This window comes from Miscanthus floridulus, chromosome 11 (genome assembly GCF_019320115.1).
Source record: "Miscanthus floridulus cultivar M001 chromosome 11, ASM1932011v1, whole genome shotgun sequence".
In the NCBI taxonomy this organism is placed as follows: domain Eukaryota; kingdom Viridiplantae; phylum Streptophyta; class Magnoliopsida; order Poales; family Poaceae; genus Miscanthus; species Miscanthus floridulus.
In genome coordinates, this window is record NC_089590.1 from 91,807,183 (window position 1) to 91,819,523 (window position 12,341).

The 12,341-nt window shown below is 48.7% G+C and overlaps 1 protein-coding gene across 1 annotated transcript; it reads left to right on the forward strand.

Moving 5' to 3' along the window:
• Positions 1-8,480: 8,480 nt before the first annotated feature.
• Positions 8,481-12,050, forward strand: LOC136493916 (D-3-phosphoglycerate dehydrogenase 3, chloroplastic-like). Its single transcript, XM_066490040.1, has 5 exons — positions 8,481-9,148; positions 10,211-10,587; positions 10,708-10,818; positions 10,900-10,995; positions 11,077-12,050. The coding sequence occupies exons 1-5, from the start codon at positions 8,557-8,559 to the stop codon at positions 11,746-11,748; spliced, it is 1,848 nt and encodes a 615-aa protein (XP_066346137.1). The 5' UTR covers positions 8,481-8,556; the 3' UTR covers positions 11,749-12,050.
• Positions 12,051-12,341: the final 291 nt, after the last annotated feature.

Genomic DNA, 12,341 nt, shown 5'->3' on the forward strand with positions numbered 1-12,341 from the left:
AAGAATGAGATCCAAATTTGTATCTATCAGTCTTCACCAAGCTTATAATTGGACTTCGTATTGCTATTGGAGTAATGAATTGGAATCTATGTGACTATCCTCTACTCCAACATAGCAAAGGTATCATTGTAATATGCATGATCATTTCATCCCTTACTAGTATGCGGTTAGTGCATATAGTACATGCTTCATAGGATCATGCATAACAAGTGAAATGTTTAAATTCATAGCCTACCACTATTGTTTGAGTGATTACTTGATCTAGTGGTTAGTACATGAATTTGTTCATGAGCTAGTGAACCCAAGTACTTGACTTAATTTGGATTGCTAATAAGTGACAAGTACAACATTGACAAGATAACCCTTAAAAGAGGTGTGAAGAAGCTTGTCATTGGTTCAAACCGGACTTGAAAACTTAAGCAAATCAATTTAGTTCAAGTCACATAAGAAGCTCATGATAGTAATAAGAGTACAAGCACAAGACAACAATGCAAATGGATATCTAGTTTGTATGTTTCAACTCATAAGTGATATCCTATAAGTGGTACTCATGAAGATAGCAAATGTTCAAGAAATGGTCTTTATTGATAAATCAAACAAGTGGTTCCATACTAGAAGATTCTTTCAAATGGTATTCACTTCCTACAAGTGGTATCTATATATAGTAGACAATGGTTCCACAAGTGATCCTCAACTTTAAGTGATCATCAAATAAAGAATGCATCCCTCACCTACAAGAGCTTAAGTGAAATAAAATGGATGACCCATACATAGAATAATAAGATACAAGTAGTACAAGTTGCAAATTCTAAATGGTATCTACATATGGTGTCATTCCAATATTCAAGTAATGTCCATAAAAAATGCAAGTCTCAACCATCTACCCCAAAGTGCACACCTTTGCATCAATAAGAACAATACCTTTTATGGAAATTGATGACAAAGGGGGAGAGATTGTACAAAGATATGAAGCTTGGGGAGAGATTGTACAAAGGGGGAGAGATAAGAAGATAAGATATGAAAAAGGTTGGACATGGACATGGACAAAGAGGGAGCAATATTGAAGAAAAGAGATGGATCAAAATTCTTGGACAAGAGAAGCACACAAGTAGGGGGAGCAAGCTCATGAACTTTGATTGATTGCATTTGATATGTGCATATTCATATGCTTGCTTGCATTGCATAAGTTTTTAAATTCAATATGCATGCTTGTGTGGTGTATGCTAGTTGTAGAACTTGGATGATGATTTGATAACTAGCATGCATAGGATGATAGCTAGACACTTGGTATATTCTTTAAGTAATGCTAGTACCTTGATTTTAATGTTGATCTCATGAGGTATCTAGTGCTTTTATTTCCAAGTGATATCTAGCTAACCATGGTGCTAAGGATGAACTTAAAGGTGCAACTATGATTAGTACACGCTTCAAAGGTTTATTCTATACACCTTAGCATCATTTTGTAGTATTTACTCTCCCACAATTTCAATCTATGCATATGTGCAAGCTTCAAATTAAATACACTAGCACATATGTAGGGGGAGCTAATACTACCATTTCGGGTTTGTGGTACTTGTCCAAAATCATTTTCACATGGTAAAATTACTTGGGCAAGCAACATGAATCCAAAAGAGCTTAATTTCCATATCTTTGTAGAGTTGTCATCAATTACCAAAAAGGGGGAGATTGAAAGGTCCTTGTTGGTTTTGGTAATTGAGTAACAACCTAGGTGGACTAATTGTGTTTATATGAGATACACAGGTGATTAGTCCACAGGTACATATGTGTGAGCAACATATGCCATGAAGGTGAAAATGGCTTGGAGATGTTGCAAAGCTCACACATGTGATGATGAAGGAGCTTATTGCACATGAGACATGACATTGAGTCATGTGATCAAGGTGGAGAAGATCAAGACAAGACTTGGCTTGATGGACCGGTTGCAAGCGTGAAGGGCAAGTCGAAGGCTTTGGAGTGATGGACCGCGTGGCGGTGAAGCTTGAGCAAGACTTGGCGCCGATGGACGATGGCAACGGTGAAGAGCAAGTAGAGTCAAGATCGATGAACCAATATGATCATGTGATGATATGAAGTGGATCATATCATTGTTGATCGTGTAGGTGCATGTGTTGCATCGACATTGAAGGAGATGGAATGGAATGCGCAAGGCAAAGGTATAACCTAGGGCATTTCATTTCACCGGTCATAGGTGTATAGAGAAGTTTATGACTGGGTTTAGGATAGATGGCCGTACTATCAAGAGGGGCAAACTTGTTTGCATATCGGTCATCTAGTGCCACTCGAGTGATCTAACTTTGCATTGTCGCTAGGATCGAGTGGCGTGGCAAGTTGAGTGGCTAACATCCTTTGGGAAATGATTGTGAAAATGCTAACACACATACACATGATGGTGTACACTTGGTGGTGTTGGCACATTTACAAAGGAGGTGGTGTTTGCAGGGGTGAGATGGGTTTTGGGTCCTTCTCTCCCTCCCGCCTTGCAAGCTCGGCGGGATTCGACGCTTTCGGGAAAATGGAGTGCCTATTTTCTATTGCGCCGGATGCAAATTCTTGGTGGTTGGCTCTTTGGAGCAAGGATGAAGAAGTTAGAAGTGAGAACAAGTTGGTCGCGAAGATGCTGGCATCGGTCAACTGACTGGACGCTGGATCTGAATGCACCGGACGCTGACTACCTGCGTCCGGTCGCGCTGACGTGGAGTGACGCAGAAGCTGGAGAGTGACCGGACGCTGGTGCTGCGTCCGATCACGTTCGACCGGACGCGTCCGGTCATGCTCGGGAGCTTACTGGAAATGACCGGACACTGAGGTCCAGCGTCCGGTCAGTTGAAGTTGCTGCGTCCGGTCAGGTCAAGTGACCGTTGGAATCGGGACATGTGGTCGTCTGCGAGCGACCGGACGCTGAGGTCCAGCGTCCGGTCAACACGACCGGAGCGTCCGGTCGTCCCGACCGTTGCCCAGTGAAGGGGTAATGGCTAGTTTAGCCCTTGGGGCTATAAATAGAAGTGGCCCTCGGCCATGGCTGGTGAGAGCACCTCAAGGGACTTAGTGTCCATGCTTGTGAGTGCTTGGGAGCCCTCCATCTCACACATACTTGATAGCGATCATCCGATTATGTGAGTGAGCGATTCTAGTGCGATTGCATCGTGAGGTTGCATCGAGTGGCACTAGGTGATCGAGTTGCAAGCCGATGGTGCTTGTTACTCTTGGAGGTTGCCACCTCCTAGACGGCTTGGTGGTGGTCTCCGTCGAAGCGCGCAAGAAGCTTGTGCGGCGCTCCGGAGAAGTGCTTGTGAGGGGCATTGTGCTCGCCCCGCGGGAGCCGCGAAGAGCAACTCTAGTAAAGCGAGACGCGAAGGGTGACAAGTGGTCCGGCCGGGTCAAGTGCTAGAGCTTGTGGTAAGCACTCCACGTGGGAGAGTGTGACTTGTGAGTCACCACTAGCAAGAGGACCGGCGGCAACCTTGAAGCTTGTCTCAACGGGGACTAGCGTGTTGGCAAACACGTGAACCTCGGGAGAAAAATCATCATGTCAACTTTGTTCTTCCCGTTGGTTTGCAACCCCCTTACACAAGCTTGTAATTACTTTCACATACATTGTGCTTGTGTAGTTGCTCTTGTAATTAGTTAGCTTGTGTAGCTCACTAGTTACCTTCTAGCTTGTGTAGCATAGAAGTAGCTCCCTTGAGTGGCTAATTTGGTTTTAGTAACCTTGTTAGTCACATTGCTTAGTTTGTGTAGCTAAGTATTTGCGCTCTCTAATTAGGCATTGGTTGCCTTGTTATTGAGCTTTGCTAGTGAGCTTAGTTGGCTTTGTGCTTTTGCTTACTAGCATGTGTAGGAGCTCCCTTATTGCTTAAAGTACTAGTGGCATAGGTTTGTGTGACCTTGCTCCTAGAATTGGTTAGGAGAGCTCTAGCTAGCCCGGCACCTTAGTTGCATAATTAGTATCTTTGCAAGGTGCTAGTGAACATATATAGAGGGGTGTAGTCTTGGCTAGACCGATTGTTTTTATTCCGCACTTATATCGGTTAGCCGACGCGATTAATTTTAGAAAAGACTATTCACCCCCCCTCTAGTCCGCCATCTCGACCCTTCAACGCCCCATATAGGCCACGCCAACTCCATCATGAACGACGAGCACGGGTCCCGGTCGGACATTTCCAATTGAAGCTCTTCAAACCCCATCACTCGAGTCATCAAGGTAACACTGCCGACCCCTGCTATTTCTTTACAATCATTTCATACATCCATACATGCATTCATTCCATACGCCCATGCCCCCTGGATGATTCGGGCCCTAAACCATCCGGGGGCTCAGGAACTAAGCATCGCACATGCAGCGAAATGCATCACAACGCTCCGCGTTGCGTCACGAAGCGGCAGTTGCCCCATTCGACATGAGCAACGACCAACTGGGGTTCAAAGACCGGCCCACAAAGGTCTCGAGGCCGCCCTACATTAAACAGAGCCAGGGGAGAAAACGCAGATGAGCCCCGTGCGGCCCTCGCCCCGTCTGCCCCAAAACAGACAGGGTCATCTCAACCTTCTCGTTCGATCCTGAACCTCTTATCAAGCCCACAGAATCTCCATCGAGGGGAAGCCGTCAGGCCACCCTAGTCGGTCTCCAGAATGACCCAGGCATCTGCCGGACTGTAGGTAAAGGAGCAGTGGAATATCACAAGAGGGCTATGCCGACCCCGTCACGAACGACGGACCCAGATTCCACTCAATCATACCCGTTAGCGAACTCACTGAGCGCGTCACTCGAGCCTGAGCGATCGGGACAAGGGACAAAACTCAGCCCCTCTGGTTGTGAGAAATCGAGGACGGGGTAACGCACACAACTCAAATCGACCCCTACAAAAGCCCAACGAGGCTCGGGGGCTCAAGACACCAAATGCCCGGGTCTGCGACCCCGAACTCGCCCCATCCATCGGCTACGCTTCGACTACACACCAAACGCCTAGGTCTATGACCCTGAACTCGCCCCATCCACTCGGCTACGCTTCGACTGCACACCAAAAAACACCTGGGTCTACGACCCCGAACTCGCCCCATCAGGATCCATGAGCTTCGGCTCGCCCGATCCCTAAACTAAACTAACTAACTAACTCGGCTGCGTGGGCTGCACCAAGGCCAGGATCCACGACTTCGACTCGCCCGATCCCACGGCGCGCACCGACGCCAGGACCAACGAGCCCCGTCTCGTCTGATCCCGAAACTAACTGCCTCGTCCGATCCCACGGCGCGCATCGACGTCAGGATCCACGAGCTCTACCTCGCCCGATCCCAAAACTAAATGTCTCGGCTGCGCAACGACACCTTGGTTGACGATTCCGTCTCGACTAAAAAACGCACACACACGCCCGCTAACAAACACCCCCGGATGATTCTGCCTGAATCGCCAGGGGGCTCAGGGGCTACACCTGAGGGTGCGCTCGCGCACACCTGCTAACGAAACAAAAACCTCCCCCGCTGGCAACATGAAACCCCCCCAGACGATTCTGTCTGAATCGCCCGGGGGCTCGGGGGCTCCTATCGGGTTCATAAACCCGGGGTCCCTCGCGGACCAGCTTCCCAACAAAGACTCGGCCCATGCAGACAAACGCGCAACTCATGGGCCGGCCCAAGTATCTGAACAACAGGCCGGAAGGACGATCCAATCACCGACCAGAAGGTCTGGCCGAGGAGGAGCGACGCCCGTTTTCCAACTCCGGCCCACCTTTCCGACCGGATGGCTCACTTCGGTCTTCAGCCCACCTCCGGATGGCCTCTCCGACCAGAAGGTCTGGCAAAAACACTACTTTCGACTCCGAACCCACGTCTCCGACCAGGGTACGCCAAAACCCTGCTCACTGCTCTTCTCCGACTGGCGCAATCAGAGCCGACTGGGACCAACTGACTAGGGACGCCTGCTCGGTAAGGACTAGGAAATGGGCGGAGAAAGCAAGGCAGGGCGTACAAATCAACCCACGATAACAGGGACCGTACCCTGTACACCTGTAGAAATAGTACTTTGCAACCTCCCTAACACAATCAGTGTTGTAGGCGCTGACATTTTCTCTACAGTATTGTGGGCGCCATTAACTCCAATACGGTAAGGCTCCCCCACATACCTCTAGGTATTGACAGTGTTGTGTGCATCGGCATTTACCGTACCGAGTGAACATGGTGAAACCCATCACATGCCTCTGGGCATCAACAGTATAACAGATACCGACATCTGCCATACCCGAACAAAACGACGCAACCTCTCACGTGCATCCGACATCCAACATTGTTGTGGACGTCTACCATCATCCTGTACCCGCTGGCGTGGGCAACAAGGCTTAGAAGCATACATATTCTCTCCCTCTCATTTATAAGGCCATCCCCTTCATCTATAAAAGGGGATGCTCTCTCCCAACATTCAGTTGATTCGAGATTCATTAGATCGATCAAGTTCACTAGTTCACAACCACAGAACCGCCAGGTTCGAACCTCAAGCACACGTTTGAACGCTTAGCTTATAGCGGAGCTCATGTCGCTCTTGACCCTTCCGACCTGAGTCCGACCGGACCTCTTGTACCCCCATCTTTCTCCTTCTCGTTTGTAACCCCACTGCAAACTTCGAACACCTGGGCTCAGGAATAAAGTCACCGACCGACTCAAACTGGACGTAGGGTACGTTGCTTGAACCAGTATAAACCCTGTGTCATTCAGTGTTAGGCCACCTCCGATCACAACGTATGATAAAACTATAAATATTTACTTGTTGGTCACTTTCTACACCGACAAATAATATGGACCCATTCGGCAGTGGCAACTGGTGAGTTAAAGAGTGTGCCGTGGCAGTTTTTGTGGAACTCCTCTGCCTCGTGCTTCTGCTCTGAAGCGGACAGCCCCGCTCGCGAACCAACTCCGGATCCTCCTCCCGCTCCGTCGCCGTGGTCGGCACGCCTGTTGGGTCATCGTAGGAAGTCGTAGGAACAGCTGCTTTGGAAGCCATCACGCACGCGGGTAGTAGTCCACTGTGAAGCCCGCAACAAGGCGGTCGAAGCTTTGCACTTGGCAAGGCAGAACCCAACAAAGACAGCTCGACGCGAAGATTCCATTCCACCATTTATTTATTCATAATCATCTAGTGCCACTTGACAGTCTGGCAGCATGTGCTCTCGCAAGTCGCAACCAGAAGAACCAGGATGATCATTGGGGCGCCGTCACTGCCAATTAAAAAATCCTCCAAACCTGGGCACCGTGCGTTAGCCACTGACCGACCCCGTGTGCAGACTCCAGAGTCCCGACTCCCGAGCGCACACAGATCTCCGTTGTTCCAACGGCTCGTGCCACTTCCGACTTTCCAAGCGCCGCCAGGAACTGGACCGCGGTGAGCGAGATCCAATCGCCGCTGCCAACTTGCCTGGGAGTCTGCCAGTCCGGGACCGGGGGAGCCAGAGTCCCCGCTTCGGCTGGCGCGGTGCCATCACTGCCGTCTCAGTCCAGCCACCAACCACGCTGACACACCTACGCCTGCACGTCCTTGGGCCGCGGCCACCGTTTCCGTTCCTCTCCCGCTACGCCCCACGGCCACGGGCACAGTCGCACAGGCGGCTGGTGTGGTATTTTGCTTTGCCATAAAGAAGGCTGGGGATGCGAGGTGTTTTTCCGCAAACGGTGAGTCGGTGACACCCGGGCGCAGCGCGGCGATCTTTACCGTGTTTGTTCGTTCGCCCCCGCGGAGCCGCCACCAACCGCACTTTCTACTCCGTGCATTTCAACAGACGTACGTGCAGGATTCCTTCGACGGGGTCCTCTTTTCAGCCAGCCACGCTCATGGGTTAGGACGGACTAGGATCATCCATGCAAAATGCGATTCGTTCACCGGTGCCGGTGCACGTTACATGAACCAGAGGTAACGCTGGGGGACCGATATAACATGCATGCATGATCGACACAAAAAGCTGGTTGAATCGCGCGGTGGATTTTCTTCTGCCACCTACCGCGACAACGCAACCCCCTGACAATGAGTGTACTCGTGGTGTGTACAACTCTCGTAAACGAAGTACGGAGTAGGAATACTCCTACCTACCTGGTTGGATTTCCATTTTGCCCAAGGTCCAGTTTAGTTGAAAAAAATTTTGCAAAATTTTTCAAAATTTTCCGTCACATTAAATCTTTAGACGCATGCATGAAGCATTAAGTATAAATAAAAAATAAAACTAATTACACAGTATAGACGAAATCCACGAGACGAATCTTTTAAGCCTAATTAGACTATAATTTGATAATAATTATCAAATAACAACGAAAACACAGTAACAGTTTGCCAAATTTTTTTGGCATCTAAACGAGGCCTGAGGTTTCCACTGACCAAGCCAAATCGGGCTCGTCAAGGTAGGTGTAGGTGGCCGGACGGCTGACTCACCTCACCTCGCCATAAGTGAAAGCGCCGCACCGCGAACCCACCGAAACACACCAGACGCCACCAGCACCACTGACCGAACCCCAAACCCCCCAAACCCCTCGAACCCGACCCGCCTCCAGCTCCAAGCCGCCATGGCGGCGCCGTCCCCGACCACCGCCACGACCCACCACCGCGCGCTCCTCCCGTCCCCGCGCACCCTCGCCGCCGCCGCGCCCTCCGCCGTCCGCCTCCCGCTCCGCGCGCAGCCCCACGCCCAGCGCGCGCGCCTCGCCGCCCCGGTCGCCGCCGCGGCCCCGGCGGCGTCGACGGCCTCCACCGAGTCCCCCGCCGCGGGCGCCGTGGCGGGGAAGCCGACGGTGCTCGTGGCCGAGAAGCTCGGCGCCGCGGGGCTCGCGCTGCTGCGGGAGTTCGCCAACGTCGACTGCTCCTACGGCCTCTCCCCCGAGGACCTCCGCGCCAAGATCTCGCTCTGCGACGCGCTCATCGTCAGGTCCGGGACCAAGGTCGGCCGCGACGTCTTCGAGGCGTCCGGGGGAAGGCTCCGCGTCGTCGGCCGCGCCGGCGTCGGGATCGACAACGTCGACCTCGCCGCCGCCACCGAGCATGGGTGCCTCGTCGTCAACGCGCCGACCGCTAATACCGTCGCCGCCGCCGAGCATGGTATCGCGCTGCTCACCGCCATGGCCAGGAACATCGCGCAGGCGGACGCGTCACTCAAGGCTGGTCAGTTTTCAGTGCACCCGCTCCAGTCTCCAGTCTCAAAAATGATCCCTGTTTCAGTGTTTTGACATGATGCTTCCATTATCTTTCGAATCTTGTGATCCAAAGCGTTAAAAAACTGTATTTCGCATGGACCCACCCTACAATCTAGTGTCGTGCAGCCGTGCAGGCATTCGGTATAATAGCTATTCTTAGACAATCTAGTACTGCCCTCTTATCTTTGAGGCACTGTTCAGTATATACTATATAGCTGTTTCTTATTTTACAAATTGGAAATAAGGCTTTTAGAGGAATTACCAAGTATTTAGTTACTTATTTTCAAGTAGACGCATAAAAAATGTTCTTCCATTATCTAAAAAAGACGCACAAAAAATGTTCTACTATCAATCTAGTATGAAGCCTTGTTTTTCACTTTCAATTACAGGCAATCATGCGCATATTATGAAATAGAAGCAGCAGTACTACTAGGTAGTAATGTTCTGCTGACATCTTTGAGAGATAGAAAACAGATGCTGTAGTCGTGTTTATCATTTTTTGGCTTTAGAAAGAATAGATGTCTATTTTATCTGTTTGTTTGAATTGGCTATTAAAGTACAGTGTTTTGCATAGATGCTAGGCTCCTAACCAGCTAGTATCTTTTAGGCATGTTCAGTATAGAGCTGTTCAGCTATCCTCTATCGCTCAGGCATGTTTAGAATATAGTTGTCTCTTATTGGATAGAGCGGAGACGATGCTTTAAGGATAACTGTAAATCCCACTTTTTTTTCATGGAAAAGTTTAACAAGCATGGCAATGAGTAGATGATACCTAGTTCTTCTGTTTCAATTATATGTTCCTATTAAGAAATTGAAACAAGAGTACCAATACTAGATAGTAACGATACACCTTTGAAAGATACGAAACACATAGATGAACTTGAAATTGTTATTTCTCGCGTAAACAAATGACTCTTTTTTTTATGAATTGCTTGGGAGAGTACACTATCACAGCAGTGCCAGTTGTTAATCCATCAATGGTTCAATGTTGTTCTGTGAAAGCTTACTTGTTGAATTGAATCTTGCACAGGTCAATGGCAGCGCAACAAGTATGTTGGTGTATCTCTTGTGGGAAAAACTCTTGCTATTCTTGGATTTGGAAAGGTCGGTTCAGAAGTTGCTCGTCGTGCTAAAGGCTTGGGAATGCATGTGATTGCACATGACCCATATGCTTCTGCTGATCGGGCTCGTGCAATCGGGGTTGAGCTAGTTAGCATGGAGGAGGCCATGACAACTGCTGACTTTGTCTCGTTACACATGCCTCTTACGCCTGCAACAAACAAGATGCTCAATGATGAGGCCTTCGCTAAGATGAAGAAGGGTGTTCGCATTATAAATGTTGCACGTGGTGGTGTAATTGATGAAGAAGCTCTAGTCAGGGCACTTGATTCAGGAATAGTAGCACAGGTTTGTTTGATTATCTTAACTCACCTCCTTGTGTTTCATGCTCTAATGAAATTCAGTGAAGCGTCGTTGAGATGTTTCCCTGGAATCATGCTTATATTTTTCAAATTTTCTGTATATTAGGCTGCTCTTGATGTGTTCACTAAAGAACCCCCAGCACCTGACAACAAGTTGGTACTGCACGAGAATGTTACTGTCACACCTCACCTTGGTGCCAGCACAGTGGAGGCACAGGTATGCTGAATTTGCTCAGAAATGACCCATCCAGGTTCTCTATCGTAGCTATCAGTTTGCTTAACACGACAAGTTTCACAGGAAGGAGTGGCTATTGAGATAGCTGAAGCTGTCATTGGAGCTCTGAAGGGGGAGCTTGCAGCTTCTGCAGTCAATGCGCCAATGGTTCCTGCTGAGGTATGAATCTTTTGTTATCTACTTACCCCAACTCATATACCTCCTCACATTTAATATGCTGCATCTATTCGGTTCATGCAGGTGCTGTCAGAGCTTGCACCTTTTGTTGTGCTTGCAGAAAAGCTTGGGCGCTTGGCTGTGCAACTAGTTGCTGGTGGTGGTGGTATCAAGTCTGTGAAAGTGACCTATGCATCTGCACGGGCCCCTGATGATCTTGACACGAGACTTCTCCGTGCAATGATCACCAAGGGATTGATTGAACCAATCTCCAGTGTTTTTGTCAATCTGGTAAATGCTGACTTCACCGCAAAGCAGAGGGGAGTTCGCATCACCGAGGAGAGGATCCTGTTGGATGGCTCACCTGAGACACCTATTGATTACATTCAAGTTCACATTGCCAATGTCGAGTCCAAATTTCCCAGTGCGATGTCTGAGACTGGAGAGATCACTGTGGAGGGGAGAGTGAAGGATGGTGTTCCTCATCTAACAAAGGTTGGAGCATTCCAGGTGGATGTGAGCTTGGAAGGAAGCCTGATCCTTTGCAGGCAGGTTGATCAACCAGGTATGATTGGGTCAGTCGGAAGTGTCTTGGGTGAGGAGAACGTCAATGTCAGTTTCATGAGTGTCGGAAGAATTGCTCCTCGCAAGCATGCTGTCATGGCTATCGGTGTTGATGAGGAACCAAGCAAGGGCACGCTGACAAAGATCGGGGAGATTCCAGCGATTGAAGAGTTTGTTTTCCTCAAGCTCTAGGCGCAAAGTGCAAATGTATGTTTGAAGTTGCAAGCATGGTGTGCAATTTTGATGTAGCTAGCAATCTAGAGGACGGATGGTTCTCCTTGAAATAAGCTTTTTGGAGTATTTTGGTAGTGGTGCTCTTGAATTTGGTGCAGTATTGATGCCTCCTTTTGAACGTGGTGTTTATTAATAAAAACCTGTCTCCATACTTGGCTGTTTTACTTGGCACATTGGTACAATACTCTGTTTGCTTGGTTGCAGTCTTTATAAGACGGAGTTTGAAAGAGGATTTTAATTTGTACATGACTTATTTTTCAGTTAGTGTTTCCCAGGTCATAAAAAATAATTTTACACGTACTAAAATATTTTTAAAATAATTTTACACGTACTAAAATATTTTATCCGGTATATGTTTGGGTTTGAATTCAAACATGCTGCCCCTTTTAGTGCTGGAGCTGCAATGCTGCCCGGCCCTGTACTCCTGCAGTCCTGCGGATGCGGAACTTATCTGCATCATCTTAATTCTGCACGTGTCTCTTATGGAGTAAGTTGACCATATCACTAATCTTCAACCTTTGCTAAAAATTGGTTGAATCCATAGATTCGGC

What these genes read in the sequence shown, in the direction of transcription:
- LOC136493916 (XM_066490040.1), top strand. Translation starts at nt 8,557, where the DNA reads ATGGCGGCGCCGTCCCCGACCACCGCCACGACCCACCACCGCGCGCTC. An exon ending in GGACGCGTCACTCAAGGCTG is followed by an intron (nt 9,149 to 10,210) that starts GTCAGTTTTCAG and finishes AATCTTGCACAG; the next exon opens with GTCAATGGCAGCGCAACAAG. An exon ending in CCAGCACAGTGGAGGCACAG is followed by an intron (nt 10,819 to 10,899) that starts GTATGCTGAATT and finishes CAAGTTTCACAG; the next exon opens with GAAGGAGTGGCTATTGAGAT.